This window comes from Pelobates fuscus, chromosome 1, assembly GCF_036172605.1.
Source record: "Pelobates fuscus isolate aPelFus1 chromosome 1, aPelFus1.pri, whole genome shotgun sequence".
Lineage (NCBI taxonomy): Eukaryota > Metazoa > Chordata > Amphibia > Anura > Pelobatidae > Pelobates > Pelobates fuscus.
The window spans coordinates 333,466,956-333,487,163 of NC_086317.1; the positions used below are offsets into that span (position 1 = coordinate 333,466,956).

General features: G+C 38.7%; 1 protein-coding gene across 1 annotated transcript; it reads left to right on the forward strand.

The window, feature by feature from the left end:
* Positions 1-1,477: 1,477 nt before the first annotated feature.
* Positions 1,478-9,797, forward strand: LOC134594927 (protein-lysine methyltransferase METTL21E-like). Its single transcript, XM_063444674.1, has 5 exons — positions 1,478-1,630; positions 3,808-3,884; positions 4,000-4,160; positions 5,955-6,072; positions 8,915-9,797. The coding sequence occupies exons 2-5, from the start codon at positions 3,869-3,871 to the stop codon at positions 9,337-9,339; spliced, it is 720 nt and encodes a 239-aa protein (XP_063300744.1). The 5' UTR covers positions 1,478-1,630; positions 3,808-3,868; the 3' UTR covers positions 9,340-9,797.
* The last annotated feature ends 10,411 nt before the right edge of the window (positions 9,798-20,208 follow it).

Below are 20,208 nucleotides of genomic sequence, written 5' to 3' on the forward strand. Positions count from 1 at the left end.
TCGCGCACCGCACTGATACCGGAACCGGAAGATGATGTCATCTTCCGGCTCTGGCATCAGTACGCGGCGCACAAGGGAGCTGAAGAGGAAGCACACAGGGGAGAGTGCTCCCTCGCGCGCCCGCCAGCCTTCCTGCCCACCGGGTGACACCACTGGACCCCAGGGAAACCCCTCAGCTCTCCCACAGGTAAGAAGGCTGGGGGGATTACATTTTTTTTTTTTTAAACGTGAGTGTGTGTGTTAGTGTGTGTGTGTGTTAGTGTTTTTGCACCGGGGCCCCATGGGTTGTGTGTACGTCACTGAAAGGTAGTATCTATCCCCACCAAGGATATGAAGGCCAGGAAGCAAGCAGCAGGTAATAAGGTCCAAGATAAAAAGTACTTTATTGATATAAAAAAAAACCCCAATAAAAATATAATAGAAAACTGATAAAAATGTATCACCAACAAAATGTATTTTTCAAAAGTAATATACCTGTATTTTCACATACATGGCCTGCTACATGTGGGGCAGTAGTAATTTATATAGTTTTAAGGGAGCAGCTAAAATATTTGACAGGTCCAGATCCAGGAAATGCACTGCCAGCTTGGTCAGTCCCAATATTAAGCTGTTATAATGTAGAGAGTTATGTACAGAAGAACACAAAAGAATTATTGAATGTGAACATGATCTATGTGTCTCCACAGGTAATTTATTAAGTTTGCTTAGTCGCAGTAATGAGGTGAGCTATCACTAACTGAGTAAAGTTAACAATTTGAAGATAATCAAAGGAAGAAATGTAGATCGTTGGTATTTTTCTTAATTTTGATATTTTTCCCCTTTTGTTGTGGCATAATTGGATATTACATAGATCAACAGCATAAAGAGTTGTGTTTTAACCCCTTAAGGACCAAACTTCTGGAATAAAAGGGAATCATGACGTGTCACACACGTCATGTGTCCTTAAGGGGTTAAAAGTTAAAATCAATGGACTTAAGTCTAAAATTCTGTCTATAAGGATTTTTAAGATATTGAAGAGTTATATAGGTAGTACTTACTTTTTTAATTTTTAAATAAATTAGACAGAATGGGCTTGGGCATTTCTGTCCATAATCTCTTTTCTAATGTTTTTTTTATTTTATTTTTTATAGATTTTTAGATTAAAATGTCATTACTGTTAATAGTTGGAAGTAAAGTATATGGTTTTATAGTGCTTGTTAGAATTTTATATAAAATTTAATTATACATATATATTATATTGATTATATATAATAATCTACATATGTTTTCAATATACTGTTGTTGAATAAAAAGTTTATAAATGCGTAATTATATGTATGCATTAAAACACGTATTCTTTAGTTACAACACGAGAAGCAAGTCAACTGAAGCCTTCACTTGGCTTCTCTCAAGAATGCTGTGACCTGACAAGAGATGAGATGTTTCAGTTTGTGCCCAGAGCTGCAGCTGTCAGGATTCATTAAGCCTTTCCCTTGTAGGGAATCCATTACTATGTGACATTACCCACTGTGTAACATATACGTCCAGTCGGTCTCTGGAGAGAACATCCATTTGTTTTTGAGAATTGTGATCTCTGTGTGGAATGTTGGATTATTCTTTCAACAGGCTGATGTTCTTCTGAGGGCTCAAGGTAATGTCATTGTCTTCAACTGTGTCTATATTTTGCTAGTGACAACTCCTAGTCATATGGACGTGTTTTATTTGGGTACATTAAGGAGTGAATTGAACAGATCAAATCATTGTTCGGTTAGATCACTGTGAACATTTTAATATTGCACTCAGAATAGCTAAATGATCATGCATTGACATTGTACAGATACAGACGGATGACAGCAGATTGTGTTCCATATGCTTCAAGGGCTCATTCATATTGAAATTTAATCAGTGAAGTATGTACGGTTACTATAAGGTGAGGAAATGTCAATAACTGTAATACAAATCAGTCTGTTGGATCTTGGTTTCACTAAGACTCCTTAAAGACCAGTGGTTTTACAAATATGTCATCATAAATAGTCCAAGGGGACTAGTGATATGTTAAAATGAGCAGATGTACTCAGTATATAAGGGAAACCTGCTGTTTCAGTGCATCATCGTACCACAACATATAGAAATCTTCTGCCAAGGATGTGTGTTCTGCTTCTAAAGTTGATGAGACACAATAGAGCATCTATGGTTTAAATACTTACTCCAGGTTCTTAGCCTCCTCTGATATAAAAGCGAGTCACTGGATTATTCTAAGCTCAAGACACTAGTTACTTGTTTCTGGTTTCTGCTCAGCTGTTCCAAAAGGATTTTCCTCAATGTTTTGTATTTCCATTTTTTTTTTTACATCATTTACTGTAATAAGGCAAAATGAAGTTATTCACAGCATTTGACATATCAGTGATGACATTCCAGACATGGCTATTTTCTTTTTTTATAATGCATTCGAATTATGCAAGAAAAAATAATTAAAAATAATTAATAATTTAAAAATAAATAAAAAATAAATTAAAATGAGTAGGTTTTACCTTCAGAAATGATTTACCGTAATTGGAGAAAACTGAAGCAAGGTAAGTTATCTTATCTAAAGTCTTAATATGCATGCAGGTTGCCCTTGTGCTTGGAGTGTCTATTTCAGTCTTGGGCCACAAGTGCAAGACTTAAAGCAGCTGTGTTCACAGTCTGGGATCTTTGCATAATTTGACTAACGATGTGATGCAGTTTGCTGCCCTAACGCCACTCTTTACACTCCTCATACTCTATACCTTCCTTGAGTTATTCCCTTTGCATGTGTTTTTTCCTAGAGAAGTATATTGAGAAAACTTGCACTAAGTAAGAGGCTGATGACAAGTTTTGAGGGCTAGTGGCAGTCTCCCATAGAGAATAAAGGTATCTGTTGAAACTGCTTAGTGACTGGTTTTCAGAATTGGCAGCAGGTATATCTCTGTTGATACTTGTGAAATTTGGCAGTTAGCAAACACACACTACTCACTAAAAGTAGCGACTGGCATTAAAACACAGCAATAGGATTGTAAAGAAACCCTATTCACAAACTCCTGCTGGGGTTCCCTATCCTGCCTTATAGTAATGCCAGCCAAGATTAACTGTTTATTATATGTGTTATAATACAGCATAATGCCTCTAACAATAACCATAGTTTTATACTCTCAATTCTTTTTTAAACTTTCAGTTGTCTTTCATTACTTAGCTACAAAAGTACCCAGACACATGTAAAATGTGTATGCATGCAGAGGGCAATTCCTTATAGGCTGCTATGCGTGATATTAAAGGGACAAAATATTCCATGTGCCAGTCATGTTAACCCTCAAAGCTGTCAGAAAGACAGTCACAAGAGGTTCTATAATGCAATTAAAACTGTCTTATAGCTGAAAAGACTCTCATTGAGAGCATATGATTGGCACATCTCATTGTGTTGCCGCACATACACACTAGCCTCCCAAATCTTCCTTATGGGAAATAATTGGATTGACTGAGATCATCAGTCTTTATAATATAAGACAGGAAGATGGAACGGTCACATGGAGACCTGCATGCCATGGGATGTAAGGTAAGTAAACCTTATCTTTTGAACTCCAGCAAGGCGGAGGTAGACACCTACATAGGTAGGGGAACACTATAGTGTTAGGAAAACAGGTTTGTATTCCTTATGATATAGTGTTCCTTTAAACTAAATAAATAATTTGGAAATTCTGTAGTTGAAATAACTGTATAAAAGGTGGATCACAACGTCAATTATCTATATATTTTTAGAATATTGTGTATTTACTAAACTGATTGATTTTCATTTTTTTATTTTTCTTACAGGAATTAATCATTCTAAATGAATCAAATGTAATGATTAAATATCTGCTCAAGAATATATAACATGGAAGATAAACAAGGTAAATTTTAAAATAATAAATTTTAGTAGAAAATTGTCACAATTTTAACAATTGAAGTTACTTTATGATTCCATCATACACGTTTGCTTGATTGTTATCCCCATTATGTTCACAGAGAAACCTACCAATGATGACTTTATGGTACCAGCCATCCTGGAAAGGCAATATATACCTCCTTATCTAACAAACGTGGCTTGGGAAGGCTTCACCTTTGCTGGTCATGAGATAAAAATTGTGGAAGCGACAGATATGTATGGAGCTACAGTTTGGCCCTCAGTATGTTTGGATCTTTACTTTATATTGAGATTTAGAGTTATATAAGAAAAGTGATTCTTGGGCAAAGCAGAAAATTCTCGATAGAATTCAATGGACAGTTTCTGCTTATTGCTCTGCTTTAGAACTCTGTCCTGATTGCTGTTTATATATAATTTCACCAAGTAATTTAATAAACAGGAAATGAGAATATTAACATATTACAATGAGAATCTCCACTGGACTCTATTGCATGATGTATTTGCATGCTCTGATGTGCGAACATTTATTTATTTATCAAATATTTTACCAGGAAGGATACATTGACATTTCTCTTGTTTTCAAATATGTCCATATACTCAGTGTTGCATTGAAGGAACACACCAAGTACCATAACCTCTACAGTTCCCTGTAGTGATTTTAGTGCCAGGAGTACCCTAGTGCCTCCTTATTCTAAGGAGTAGAACAGTTGGACTACTAACCTGGGGTACACCTAGTGACGCTCCCTGTTTCCACTACCATTGCTGTGAGCCAGAAGTTAATAAGTATAAACCTAAGTTAGGTCTCCTGAGCCAGGCCCTTAGCCCAGGAATGGTAACATTTAGGAACATTTTCGTTCTCCGGCGAAGGTAGTGGAGGTGAGGAAAAGTGTGCGGAGAACCCTTGTTAAGAAGTTAAACCTTTTGAAAATAGTTTGTGGTTGTGGGTACGGTGCTTGGAGTGCTTCTTAAACGAAAAAATAAAATGTATTGATGTATTTTACAAGATCACCAGAAAGGTCCTTGTATTTTATCTTTAAAAATGCTTAAATGTGTTAAGTATATCCCATGGTAGGCACATTTACTACACAGTAAAATAAATATAGAAAGTGTGTTATCTCAAATAACAATAGCTGAAATAATAGCTAAAACTATGTATTCCTTTGTGTTGCTCATTCTCTGGTTGTTTCCGGTTTATAAATATCTCATACACTGGTTCAAGATTCTAATGCATATTCATGGTTCTTGACCCAGAAAACAGGCCATGTTTTGGATCTTTTACGTTAAATGGCAGCATGTCTCATGATCGTTCTGTCCAGTTGATTTTGTAGGTGTAAAATCTGTAGGTAAAGCTCATTGTTACAAGCCTGCACCCTCTCACCTACAGCATACTAGATCTTAATTTTACTTTCTACCCCTTTCCTCTAGTAGTTCTTCTTTATCAAAATACCCTGGGATAGTCTTGCTGTCATATCCAGAAATCCATCCAGTGGCTGATCTGTGAGACAACTCTTGATTGGCAGTATACTTCTACATAGAGGCCAACATTTGACTCAAAACTGATATTACAATTTTTTGCCTAAAACAGATCTGAAATCTTTCTTTAACACTCCCCTTAAATCTGTCACCAATTGGAAGCTGTACTATATTATCCAAGGGGAAAAGGGTTCAATTGAAGAAGACCATTAGGAAAGCCATTGGTGAATCCTTAATGATTAATATATAAATGAATTTCTCAAATCATGTATTACAGTCAATCTTTTAGCTAGCTTCCTCGATGTTGCCTTGTGGTTTCACCATGCCATCACCAGTTGTCCTATCTAAGATTTTTTGTTGCTTGATTTCATATATTTCTGTGGAATTATGAAAATACAATCTATCTTATAAAAATTATTACCTGTATACTAATAACTCTCGCATGTTAAAGCTTTATCTTAAAGTTATGTAAAAACAGAACATACATGACATTTAAACTTCTCTAGCTATGGCCCTGTTGCTCATGTATTTTCTGGATCTATTTAGCATACTTAATCATTGAAATTTTGCTCTAATTTTACAGGCCCTTGTATTGTGTTATTTCTTAGAAAAATATGGAGAACAGATTTCTATAGAAGACAAGCATGTTATTGAAATAGGAGCTGGAACTGGACTTGCTTCAATAGTAGCTAGTCTAATGGGTAAGTGGCTATTGGTTAACACTTTTAAATTTACTTCTTTCTATAAAAACTTGTGCATTCGGTTTCGGACAAATTGCAGTTAATCCGAATTCCATATCTCCAAGGAGCCATATGCACATATAAACAGGAAAATGACTAGCACAATGTACAAGCATATACGTTTGCTTTGGGATTTGGAGTTTCACTCATGTGCTGAAAAACAGATGATTGATGGTTAGGGTACAGACACTAAATGTTGATTTTATTCACAGATTGAGTGAGAATTGGCCAACAGAGGGGAAAAAAGGAGTAATAGTACCAAATAATCTCTATATATTTTATATATATATACAGTTGCAAAAAAAGTATGTGAACCCTTTGGAATGATATGGATTTCTGCATAAATTGGTTATAAAATGTGATCTGATCACCATCTAAGTCACAACAATAGACAATCACAGTCTGCTTAAACTAATAACACACAAAGAATGAAATGTTGCATTGTTTTTATTGAACACACCATGTAAACATTCACAGTTGGAAAAAGTATGTAAACCCCTAGACTAATGACATCTCCAAGAGCTAATTGGAGTGAGATGTCAGCCAACTGGAGTCCAATCAATGAGATGAGATTGGAGGTGTTGGTTACAGCTGCCCTGTCCTATAAAAAACACACACCAGTTCTGGGTTTGCTTTTCACAAGAAGCATTGCCTGATGTGAATGATGCCTCGCACAAAAGAGCTCTCAGAAGACCTACGATTAAGAATTGTTGACTTGCATAAAGCTGGAAAGGGTTATAAAAGTATCTCCAAAAGCCTTGCTGTTCATCAGTCTACGGTAAGACAAATTGTCTATAAATGGAGAAAGTTCAGCACTGCTGCTACTCTCCCTAGGAGTGGCCGTCCTGTAAAGATGACTGCAAGAGCACAGACTGCTCAGTGAGGTGAAGAAGAATCCTAGAGTGTCAGCTAAAGACTTACAAAAGTCACTGGCAAATGCTAACATCCCTGTTAGCGAATCTACAATACGTAAAACACTAAACAAGAATGGATTTCATGGGAGGATACCACAGAGGAAGCTACTGCTGTCCAAACAAAACATTGCTGCACGTTTACAGTTTGCACAAGAGCACCTGGATGTTCCACAGCAGTATTGGCAAAATATTCTGTGGACAGATGAAACCAAAGTTGAGTTGTTTGGAAGAAACACACAACACTATGTGTGGCGAAAAAGAGGCACAGCACACCAACTTCAAAACCTCATCCCAACTGTGAAGTATGGTGGTGGGGGCATCATGGTTTGGGGCTGCTTTGCTGCGTCAGGGCCTGGACGGATTGCTATCATCGAAGGAAAAATGAATTCCCAATTTTATCAAGACATTTTGCAGGAGAACTTAAGGCCATCTGTCTACCAGCTGAAGCTCAACAGAAGATGGGTGTTGCAACAGGACAATGACCCAAAGCATAGAAGTAAATCAACAACAGAATGGCTTAAACAGAAGAAAATACACCTTCTGAAGTCCTGACCTCAACGCGATTGAGATGCTGTGGCATGACCTCAAGAAAGCGATTCACACCAGACATCCCAAGAATATTGCTGAACTGAAACAGTTCTGTAAAGAGGAATGGTCAAGAATTACTCCTGACCGTTGTGCACGTCTGATCTGCAACTACAGGAAACATTTGGTTGAAGTTATTGCTGCCAAAGGAGGTTCAACCAGTTATTAAATCCAAGGGTTCACATACTTTTTCCACCTGTGAATGTTTACATGGTGTGTTGAATAAAAACAATGCAACATTTCATTCTTTGTGTGTTATTGGTTTAAGCAGACTGTGATTGTCTATTGTTGTGACTTAGATGATGATCAGATTACATTTTATGACCAATTTGTGCAGAAATCCATATCATTCCAAAGGGTTCACATACTTTTTCTTGCAACTGTATATATATATATATATATATATATATATTTTTTTTTTTTTTTTTTTACTGCTCCTTCTCTTTTCTTTCCTCTCTTGTTTTTTTCAATTAATCTGTGATTCAAATGGTGAGAAAATACACCTACCAGTGTAATATATATACACAATATTATGTTATATACACTGGCCCATTTCAAAATGCCACAGGGGAAATTGGAGTGGCAGGGACTTTAAGTATTCCACTCCAAGCCCCTGCACCTCATATGTCTATTTTGATGCAAGAATCATTGCCACAAAATAGCCAGAACCATCTGGAAACAGGACCAAAATACTTACTCAGTGGCGTACACACAATCCATTGGGCCCCGGTGCGAAACTGATCCATGCCCCCCCCCTCCCCAATCCGTGCCCCCCCCCCCCTCCCCGATCCGTTGTCCCCCCTAGACACATACATACAGACACACATACATACATAAAGACACATACAGAGACACATACACACAGACAGACATACACACCCCCGACAGACATACACACATACACATACACACAAAGAGACACACACATACACAAAATGTTTAAGTCACTCTCCTGTTTCCTACCTTTTGCAGGAAAAGCTGATGTTCCCACTCTGACTCCCTCCTCTCCTTCCTCCCGCGTGGCTCTCTGATAGCTGTTTATGCAAAAAAGCATCCAAGCATAATATACACACACATATTGCCATTTTGCATGCATTATAGGGACACTCTAAGCAGTAGAACCACTACAGCTTAATGTAGTGGTTCTAAAGTGTAAAGAAACCGTATATGCAGCCTCAGCAGAGTAAACATTGCCTTTTCTGAGAAATGGGGATTATGCTATATCAATGTGTGATTGTGACACTGATTTGTAGAACCCTACATATTTAATTTAATGGGCTATTTTTCTATATGCACTTTTATAGGAGCAAAAGTTACAGCAACGGATCTGATGGAACTCCTTGGAAACCTACAATATAATGTGTATCGAAACACCAAACTGAAATGCAAACATGTTCCTCAAGTGAATGTCCTAAACTGGGGATCTGAGCTGGAGGAGAAATTTCCAAAATCCTCATTATGTTTTGATTACATCCTTGCAGCCGATGTGGTTTATAATCACCCCTATCTGGAGGAGCTGTTAGCAACATTTGATCACTTATGCCAGAATCATACCACTATCTTCTGGGCAATGAAATTTAGAAAAGAAAATACAAATATAGAGAATATTTTTTTTGCCAAATTCCAGAAATTGTTTGACATGGAGGTTGTTTATGATTTGCCTACTCTAAATATTAAACTATACAAAGCAATAAGAAGATGTAAAATCAATGGTTATTTTACAGAATGAGATGGCTATTATCTTTAAGAGGGCATATAGAGTGCACACGATATTACAAGTACCTTCCCTATGTTGAATGGCGCGCACTTTTTCCTGTTAGAACAAGTTAGAGGCAGCTGGATGCGATTGGTTAAATATTTTGCATAGCTAGGTCATAGTCATCCCACGTATTTTGAAGTTGACTGACATCTGGCTACTGGGCAGTCCACTGCTGGTGGCACCTTTTTTGTGTTAATTAACTTCTAAAACATCTGTGAACAGATGGATCTACCGCAGCCTTTAAGGGATAAACAAGTGATGTAAAGATACTGGGTCTTTAAGATGTTCCAGTTTTATCAAGAGCCTAGTATCCCCAACCAACACCATGAAATATTGGCATGTAGTATTATGGTGATACTCTTGTGGTCTTCTCTTGAAAGCATAAAAACAGCAGGCAATATTTCTACCATCTTTCAGTGTCCAGCCTATCCATTTGCTAACCATTGCAACAGTTTCTTATTGGTTTTTTTTCTGAAATATGTAGAACTCTGGTCGTAGATTGCTAAGGAATGCAACATACTAGCATGTTCTATGGTGCTTTTTTCCTGAAAGGCATGTCACTGTACCAGGGAGGATTCCATAAGTACTGTAGTTATGACCATGTTTTCTTGGTTTTCTTTTGCATTTTTCTGAAAGGAATGGAAATGTATATATTTTCTCCAAGGTCCTATGTGTGTCACTGCGCATAGACATAACAGTATTTTTTTTAGGAATCTTTGTGCACGATGCTAATCATCAGGGTAGTCAGCTGGTTAACTGTAGCCTGTCTGTTTCAGTTTAGTCTCTGCCATCAATGAGTTGTTTTCAACCTTTTGCTGGAGGGTCTTATAGCTGTGGACCATCCTTAAAGAAATTCCATCATTAGCACCTTGTGAACCAAAATATAACACTTCCATTCATTAGTTAAGTTTGCTGTCAGGCATACCTGTTTACCTGTTCTGATTTTATAAGGATTGAACAGCTAACTTTGGATCATACCATTCAAATGGATTCAATCAAAAAGAGTAAATCGTTTATGAAAGGTATGTTTAAAACACAACTGGAGGATGGGATTAGTCACTATAAAGCTGTTCAATTTTAGTAATATGTCAAGGAGTTACCTCTGTAATGCTATGACTCTAATAAATATGACTCTCTCTCTCTATATATATATATATATATATGTAGATATAAGTCTGATGATTAATTATGTGTTTTTGGTTAATTTCCTTCCTTGTTCGTCCCATACATTAGGGAGCAAAATAGTTCTGCATTGCTTTACATCATTGTCTTGTCATTAAAGGGACATGGTAGGCACTGTAACTTCTTCATCTCATTCAAGTAGTTATAGTGTCTGGAATGACCTGGTGCTGTCTTTTCATGTAGCATAAAACAGGTGTCCTGCTTGGACCAAAGGCATTAGTCTGTTCATTTTGAAAATATGTTGGGTTCTTTGTCATGCCACCTAGAAAATGTATATATTTTTCACTACACTTGTATAAATCTATTTTCTTAAGTGCATGTAAAGCCTCCATTGTAAACATTGCCGTTAATATAGCACCCAGACATGGGAAATGGCATCCTGACCACTTTATTGATATGACTTGGTCAGGTGTCAATAGTGTCCCCTTAACAAATATGTATTTGTGAGGAGTGAAAAATCAACACTGGCTGTCAACATACAGAGACAAGTGGAAATTAACCCCTTAAGGACTGAGCCAAAAGGTTGTGATCAAAACAAAACGTAAACAAAACCTGGAATTTGACTATATATCTATACAAGAGAGAGAAAAATTTGACAATATGTCTGTTCAACCGTAATTCACCTCTTTCATATTAAGTGTACCCACACTTATAATATATAATTTTATTCAGGGGAAACAGGGCTTTCATTTTGTATCAAATATTTAGCAATGAAACATATTTTAATATGAATAAAATATTAAAAAAAAATGGGAGAAAATAAGAAAGGTAATTCTTTTGGTTCTGCATGACATTTTAACTGTGAATGTCATAATACTGTTTGCTTTTACTGCAATAAAATACACATATTGTATTCAGCGATGTAAAACAGTACCCCCTATGTACAGGTTTTATGGTGTTTTAGGAAGTTACAGGGTCAAATATAGCATGTTACATCTTTCAGTTTTTTCACATTGAAATTCACCAGATTAGTTACGTTGCCTTTGAGAACGTATGGTAGCCCAGGAATGAGAATTACCGCTATGATGGCAAACCATTTGCAATAGTAGACAACCCATGTTATTGCAAATGGGGTATGTCCAGTCTTTTTTTTTTCAAAAAAAAAGACTGGACATACCCATAATAATAATAATAATAATAATACCCCACTCACAATACCGTGGGTTGTCTACTATTGTAAATGGTAAGCCATCATGGGGGTAATTTTTATTCCTGGGCTCCTATACGGTCTCAAAGGCAACGTAACCAATCATAAACCAACCCATAAACCTTGAAAGCAACTGGTAAAAACATTTTTTTGAAATATAGAAAACATGTAATAGGTGCTCACTACAATATTAAATACAAGATGTTTGTAGGCAGCGGTAACTAATACAAGGATTCCTAGCCCTGTGGAAAGAGAGTGTCAAAGAAAAAAAGAGAAGGAAACCGTGCCCCAAGTAAAAATTGAAAAATTGTATACGTACACAAACACTTTTTACATTGTTCACAGAGATAAAAACAAAGAGGGAATACAATAGTGCGATATGATATGATAAATAGGTGAGATATTAAAATGGTTAAGACAATGTGCACTCACATTTGATAGAGCTGACTAGGAGCTCTACCGTAGTTCGCATGGACGGGACAATCCCCGTCTAAGGATATATATGGAAGCGAGTGTCTCCAATATTCCAATTTCAATGTGATGCGCAATAGTATAAAAAACATTAAAGAAGGCTCCAATAGTGAAGTATGTACTGGTAAAATAAGAATTGATATAAGAATATATCATATGAAATACCCCCTAGTGTCTACTTTAGCAAATGGTATGGGGTAATCTGAACAGTCAAATATTTTAGCCACAATCTTTGGCATACCTTGATGAAAAAAATGTTAGCACAATAAGGCATAATATGCACCATATGAGATACCCTGTCTACTTTCACAAAGGAGTAGCACACTTGAAGTCTACGGTATACACATTATAAAATGGTTGGTTTTTTTTTTATAATCAATTTAATGTTATTATAAATGGTATTAAAGAAACACTATGGCCTTCACTAACAACACCATTGGGATAAAGTTGTTATGGTGCCAGGAAGCCCTGGTGGTGGCTTACCTTTAATGGTTAAACTGTTCATGAATGGTTTAACTACAAGTCTTCTCTCCATTGCACATTTGCCCTGCCCCTGTCCTGCTAAATCGAGATTCTTCAAACAGAAAGCCTCGGAATGCTGTTGGCAGAGGCACGTCTGATTGGCTGAGAGCATCAGCTGACACTCTAAGCTAATCAGTAGCTCAACTTCATTCAGATTAAGTTGTTATGGTGCTGAAGGTTCCTTTTAAAGTGCTCTGATGACAAATGCTTTTATTACATTTGAAAGTCAGTATTTTCAAAGAGAATCAAGATTGTGTACTCCAATGTTTTTGCATCTTAACTAAACATCTTAAATTCAGATACCAGTGTGCTATGTGTTTTACAATGTATTCCATCTCATTAGATGACCCAGTTCTAGTAGATACCGCATGGCTGATGACTTTTCATGTGTTTCCACTGTATGGAATAACTACACTATTTTATCTCAATTTCACTTCTTGTATTTACAAGTAACATATTTATTCACCAAACCAGAAATGGTCAGGAAATTTATCAATGAATTAATATATTTAGGACAAAGCAGCCAAATCTGAAAAATCTTTTCATTAATTCAGTGTTTAGTGAATAAGACAGAGTATGTAACCCAAGACTCCTGAAGGCCCGTGAACTATTTTCCCAAGTGTTCTTGGACTGACCATCGACAGTTGCATCACCAAATGACTTCTTAGTATCATGTTTTCAGTTTTGATCCGTCATGGGAGCTGTACAGAAGGGGGGCAGTAACAGAACAGATTCTTACCAAAGAATAATATTACACGTTCATATGTTTTCTCTAATAAATTATCTTCTCCTGTACAACTCAGCTCTACAAACCAGAAAACAGACTTCCCCTCAATATTAAATTTATATAACCTTCTTTATTGAACTTCATGTTTTGAGGCAATTATTAGGGAGTCCTGCAGAAAAATGCTACGCGTAATATTGCTTATGCAATTACCATTACACACATAATTATACAATGGAATGGAATATTGTAATATTTGGAGCTTCACATTATTCTTCTGAGATCTACAATGTGGAAACAGAAGACCAAAACGAATTGAGTTAAATTTAGAATGCATGCAAACGCGTACTCTCTGTGAATCCTGCCTCACTCTTAACTAAAATTACTATCTAACCCATGTGTGTAAAATAAGAAGTTATGTTTAGGAAGCTGTGGTGCAGCTTTGAAACATAACTCTTATTTTACACACAGAGAAGTATGTCTGTAAACTACACACAAGAAAAACTGTTTATAAATCACTCATGCTGTAATGCAGTGTAAATACCAGTTGGACATACCTTCCCATACTTAGTTTGCAGTTGTGTTCCATAAGAAAGCAGTTTTTACAGTTTATGCTTGCCAGCTTCATTTACATCACATCAGCAAAGTCTTGCTTGGCATGTAAATTAGACGGGTTTATTTACCGACCTTAAAGGTCGTTGACCCCACACATTCGTATTGAATTCTAAATTGCTATAATACCTGCACGGTTATGATATGAAAGGAAGTTGGCTTAGAACCTTAATTTCTAACAGCTCTATCCCTGCTTGCTGGTTTTTAGCATTTATGATAAACATTATTTTGTTACAGCATTCTATTACTATTACGAGTCAGGATGAAATAAGCCTAATAGAACTCTTAGTTACCAAGCTATGGTGTGATCTCTATTGTGTGAGTTAACGACCCTCTACTGGAGGCAGGGCCGGCCTTAGGGGTGTGCGAGCTGTGCGGCCGCACAGGGCGCCATGGAGCAGGGGGCGCCCTGTGGCCGACAGTGCAGCGGAGCTAAAACAGGTACCCGGCTGGAGGATTAATTATTCTCCACCCGGGACTATAAAAAAAAAAAAATTGCGTCAGAGGGGGCGGGGCTTACCGAGCGGCGGGGGCGGGGCTTATCGCGAGGCGGAGGCGGGGCTAATACCTCCCGAAGCCCCTGCTGCACAAGAAGAGGGAAGGAGGCTCTTCTTCCTCAACAGCCAACTGCATCCACTGGAAAGAGGTAAGTGTGTGTGTGCCTGTTTGCCTGTTTGTGTGACTGTCTGTGTGTGTGACTGTTTGCCTGTGTGTGTGTGACTCTTTGCCTGTTTGTGACTGTCTGTCTGTGTGACTGCCTGCTTGTGTGTGTGACTGCCTGTGTGTGTGTGTGACTGTGTGTGTGTGACTGTCTGCCTACCCGTGTGTGTCTGTCTGTGTGTAACTGTCTGTCTGTGTGTGTGACTGCCTGTGTGTGTGTATAACTGTTTGTCTGTGTGTGTGTGTGTGACTGTCTGTCTGTGTGTGACTAATTGTGTGTGTCACTGTAGCTGTGCCATTGTGTGTACCTGTTCCTGTATGTGTGACTGCCTTTAACAGAGTGTGTGTGTGTGTGTGTACATGCCTGTAACAGAGTTTACATTTCCCCCAGCCCTTATTGTCAAGCCCGCACTTTGACTGACAGACGCTCACTCACTGACAGACGCACACTCACTGACAGACACACACTCACTGACAGACACACACTCTCATATACACTGACAAACAATGACATACACACACACACACCATTACTTGGACACACACTGACAGATGCACACTCTCACTGACAGACGCACGCACTCACTTAAAGATGCACGCCCCCACTGACCAACACATACACACTCACTGACCGACACACACATTCACTCACAGACACACACACACACATAAACACTTACAGACACACACATTTACACACTTACAGACATACAGAAACACACACACATTCACTCACAGACACACACACACACATTCACTTAGACATACACACTCACAGACATTTCCACTAACACTCACAAACTAATATTTTTTTTAATTTTATTTTAAATCCACCCAGCCTCCCTGGGAGAGCTGGAGTGGATTTCTTACCTGCAGTCCAGTGTGGCTGCTGGGCGGACAGGCAGGGGGCGCACAGGCTGAGTAGGCGGCGCTTAGTGATGCCGGGAGCCGGACTGACGTCATATTCCGGCTCCCGGCCTTATTAAGCGGCGCAGGAGGGAGCTGAGCAGGAAGAGCTCAGGTGAGAATGCTCCTTTGCTGCCCACTGCCAGCCTCAGGGGGGCTCAAAAGTGGCCAGCCGGCCAGCTCTTGAACCCTCCAGGACGCGAGTCAAGCAAGGGATCTGCCTGGTCATTTGGGGGAGGCTTTTTTTGTCGCCCCCTGCAAAGTGCCGCCCAAGGCAGATGCCTTGTTTGCCTCGCGATACACACGTCCCAGGTGCCTGTGTGCATTACTATATTCAGGCAACTTGGTGGGGTGTGGGGGGTGGGGCGCCATGAAGACTTTTCGCACAGGGCGCCTAATTGCCTAAGGCCGGCCCTGACTGGAGGTCTGTGTATAAAAGTAATTCGCAAATTACTTTTCAGGATTATGAGAACGGTTCTAGCAGAGATCCTCTTGTCGAGTATTTGAGCTCCGGCAGTTACATAATTGGTCCACAAGGGGTTAATGTTACATAATTGGTCCACAGGGGGTTAATGTTACATAATTGGTCCACAGGGGGTTAATGTTACATAATTGGTCCACAGGGGGTTAATGTTAACCCCTTGTGTTCTGAGCCAAGACAAAACCTAGAATTTGTGCTGTGTGTTTTCTTCCATTTTAATTTAAATGTTTTTGAGGTCCCCCTGTACATGTTATATATTGTATAATATATCATTATACAATCATTCTATAATATATAAGGACTGAGAGAACTTTCTTTTAATATCCTATATCTTTCTTTGATATCCCATATCCTAAATACCTAACACAACATTAAAGGACCACTCTAGTGCCAGGAAAGCATACTCGTTTTCCTGGCACTAGAGTGCCCTGAGGGTGCCCCCACCCTCAGGGACCCCCTCCCGCCCGGCTCTCGAAAGGGGAAAAGGGTTAAAACTTACCTTTTTCCAGCGCTGGGCGGGGAGCTCTCCTCCTCCTCTCCGCCTCCGTTCCTCCCCGTCGGCTGAATGCGCACGCGCGGCAAGAGCTGCGCGCGCATTCAGCCGGTCACATAGGAAAGCATTCATAATGCTTTCCTATGGACGCTTGCGTGCTCTCACTGTGATTTTCACAGTGAGAATCACGCAAGCGCCTCTAGCGGCTGTCAGTGAGACAGCCACTAGAGGAAATAGGGGAAGGCTTAACTAATTGATAAACATAGCAGTTTCTCTGAAACTGCTATGTTTATAAAAAAATTAGTTAACCCTAGCTGGACCTGGCACCCATACCACTTCATTAAGCTGAAGTGGTCTGGGTGCCTAGAGTGGTCCTTTAAGCATAAATAACATGTTAAAAGTGGTAACCAATGCATTTTTTTTCACAATTTCGCAAATAATAATTTTTACATATCCAGTGAAACTGAATAAAAAGAGCTCAAAATAAATTAACTTATCAGTTCTGGTTGTTAAGTGCCTCATATGTCTCCAAGTTATTTTTGGTAGGTAAACCTAACTCTATATTAAAGGGACACTATTGTCACCAGAAAAGCTACAGCTTGATGTAATTGTTCTGGTGAGTATGGTATGTCCCTGTGTCTTTTTTTTTAATGTAAATGCCTTTTCGAGAAAAGGCAGTGTTTACATTACAGCCTAGGGTGACCTACAGTGGCAGTCACTCAGACGGCCACTAAAGGTGCTTCCTGGGTTAGTGCTGCACAATGTGCAGCACTGACTTTCAGCATCTCCACGCTCTGCATGATTCAATGAGGAGATGGTGATTGACCAGGGCAGCGTTTGTCTCCGCCCCAACCTATCGCCCAACCCATCTCTTATGGGAAAGCATTGTCATTGGCTGAGATAATCAATTCTGATGATGTCAGCCAAGGAGGTGTATCAGGAGCAGGGCCAGATGCGAGGAGCCCCACACTGTGCTGGAAAAGGTGAATACATTACCTTTAGTATACGCATAAGATCAGGGATTTAGCAACTCTATCCCTGATCCTATGCTTATACTAACTCTCACCATATACCTATCCTAACCTTATCCTATCCTAACCTATCCTAACCTTAACCCTACACTATCTATAACCCTAAAACAGCATTAACTTAAACCCAGTATTAACCCTTACCTTAGTTTACCCTAACATTAACCCTGCACAAACCGTAATCCTACAATTTACCCTAACTCTACTCTAACACTAACCATAACCATATAATAGAATCATAACCCTACCCCCTACCTCTAACCCTAACCGTAAGATTTCTCCAACCCTTTTTTGTTTTGAATAAAATAATGCCCTATTGTCAGTTTTCTTTAAGTCACCCCAAAGAAAGGCTCAATAAGCATTTTAAAAGGGAAGTTTTACAAAGCTCCCAGCGCTGCTCATCACGCCCCCGTTTGAAATCATGGGAGCTGCGCAGATGTCCAATTAAAGGCTTCTCATACAGAAAGGAGGGTGAGTGGGAGAAAGAGGGGGTATTACTGAATGGAATAGGGAGGAATGGAGGGCTACATTCAGTATGTAAGGGAGGTAAGGGAGACAATAGTTGAGAAGCAGTTACGTCTGTCGGCAGCACGTGCTAAGGACAGATATAAAATATGCACAGAATTGACATTAGGCAGCCCGGAACAGAGTTCCATCTTGCCCCCAGCGCAATTGCCAATAGCACTGGATGTAGTGTTCAAGCTGAAACACTGCACATCCAGGCTCCTATACCACCATGACCACATCCAAAAGAAAACCCTCAAGGCAAGTTCTCTGCTAATATCAGTAGATTGTTTTTTCTAGTTAAAACAGTAGAGAGTGGTATATTAACACCATCTACTGTCTGTTTTCAGCATTACATGGAAATCCCTATAAAGCTTCAAATCAGGCATTCTAATCACACAGTGGTCGGTGCTTATTTATTTATTTATAAAATATTTTACCAGGATGGATACATTGAGATTTCTCTCGTTTTCATGTCCTGGTTAAATATCGTCATAAAATTGTAAATAAACAGGGGTCTGGAGAAAATACAGGCTCAATTCAATGAATTTGATCCACAAGGCTTTAATAGATACCATTATAAAGCAAATCACTTTAAAGCAAATTAATATTAATAGGACAATGAAGGAATAGTAACAGTACATGTAGTTCAAAATAGTGCTCTTCTTGAAAATGCATAACACTACTCATCAGGTTTTTAGAAGTTGCATGTTTTTATCATGAAAGTAGCTACTGTATGTGGTGAACAGAACTAGAATATAGTGAGATGGGGTGACCCAGGAATTTAACAGAGTGTATATTTTTACATTCCATGATTCTTTTATTAGAAATAGAAACATAGAATGTGACGGCAGATAAGAACCATTCGGCCCATCTAGTCTGCCCAATTTTCTAAATACTTTCATTAGTCCCTGGCCTTATCTAATAGTTCGGACAGCCTTATGCCTATCCCACGCATGCTTAAACTCCTTTACTGTGCTAACATCTACCACTTCAGCTGGAAGGCTATTCATGCATCCACTACCCTCTCAGTAAAGTAATACTTTCTGATATTATTTTTAAACCATTGTCCCTCTAATTCAAGACTATTTCCTCTTGTTGTAGTAGTTTTTTTTCTTTAAAATAGAGTCTCCTCCTTTACTATCTTGATTCCCTTTATTATTTAAATGTTTCTATCATATCCCCCCTGTCTCGTCTTTCCTCCAAGCTACACATGTTAAGTTTCTTTATCCTTTCCTGGTAAGTTTTATCCTGTAATCCTGGAACCAGTTTAGTAGCCCTTCTCTGAACTCTATTCAAAGTAATCTGTACATACACTCAGATACACACCGGTACAGATGCAAGGGTGTATTTGTGTGCAGTATTGGCGTTGGAATGCTGTGATGTATGATTTGTCACATACACACAGATGCACACTTACACAAACACTGAGATACACACAGGAAAACAGACACACATGTACACATGCAGTGGTGTATTTGTGTGAAGTAGTGTTGTTGGAATGAAGTAGTGTATTTGTGTGCAGTGTTGGCATTGGAATGCTGGGATGTATGCAATGCCACATGCACAGATACACACTGACACATATATACACATACTCAGAAACACACACACAGGTACACATACACACTGACACACAAGTACACATCAATAGACACAACTATACATTCACACAGATACACGTAAACACTGATACACAGATTCACATACACACAAACACAGATACACATACACAGACACATCAACACGGACAAACAGGGACACACACACACATCCAGCCAGATACACACACACAGCCAGATACTCACACTAACACACGTCAGATACACACGCACACAGTCAGATACACACACTGACACACAAACACACACACACACAGCTAGATACACACACTGACACACACAGACTCAGATTTACTTACACATATATATTCCAATGTACAGCGCTACGGAATTTGCTGGCATTATATAAATAATAAAATAATAATAAAATAGTAATAATAGTATACAAGTATCAATTTACTGTACATATTTTAGCCACCCTCCTGTCTCCTTACCTTTTGGGTACAAAAGGGTGGCTTCCCTGGGGTCCAGTGGGAGCAGGATGGCC

What these genes read in the sequence shown, in the direction of transcription:
- LOC134594927 (XM_063444674.1), top strand. An exon ending in GAGCTACAGTTTGGCCCTCA is followed by an intron (nt 4,161 to 5,954) that starts GTATGTTTGGAT and finishes CTAATTTTACAG; the next exon opens with GCCCTTGTATTGTGTTATTT. An exon ending in AATAGTAGCTAGTCTAATGG is followed by an intron (nt 6,073 to 8,914) that starts GTAAGTGGCTAT and finishes GCACTTTTATAG; the next exon opens with GAGCAAAAGTTACAGCAACG.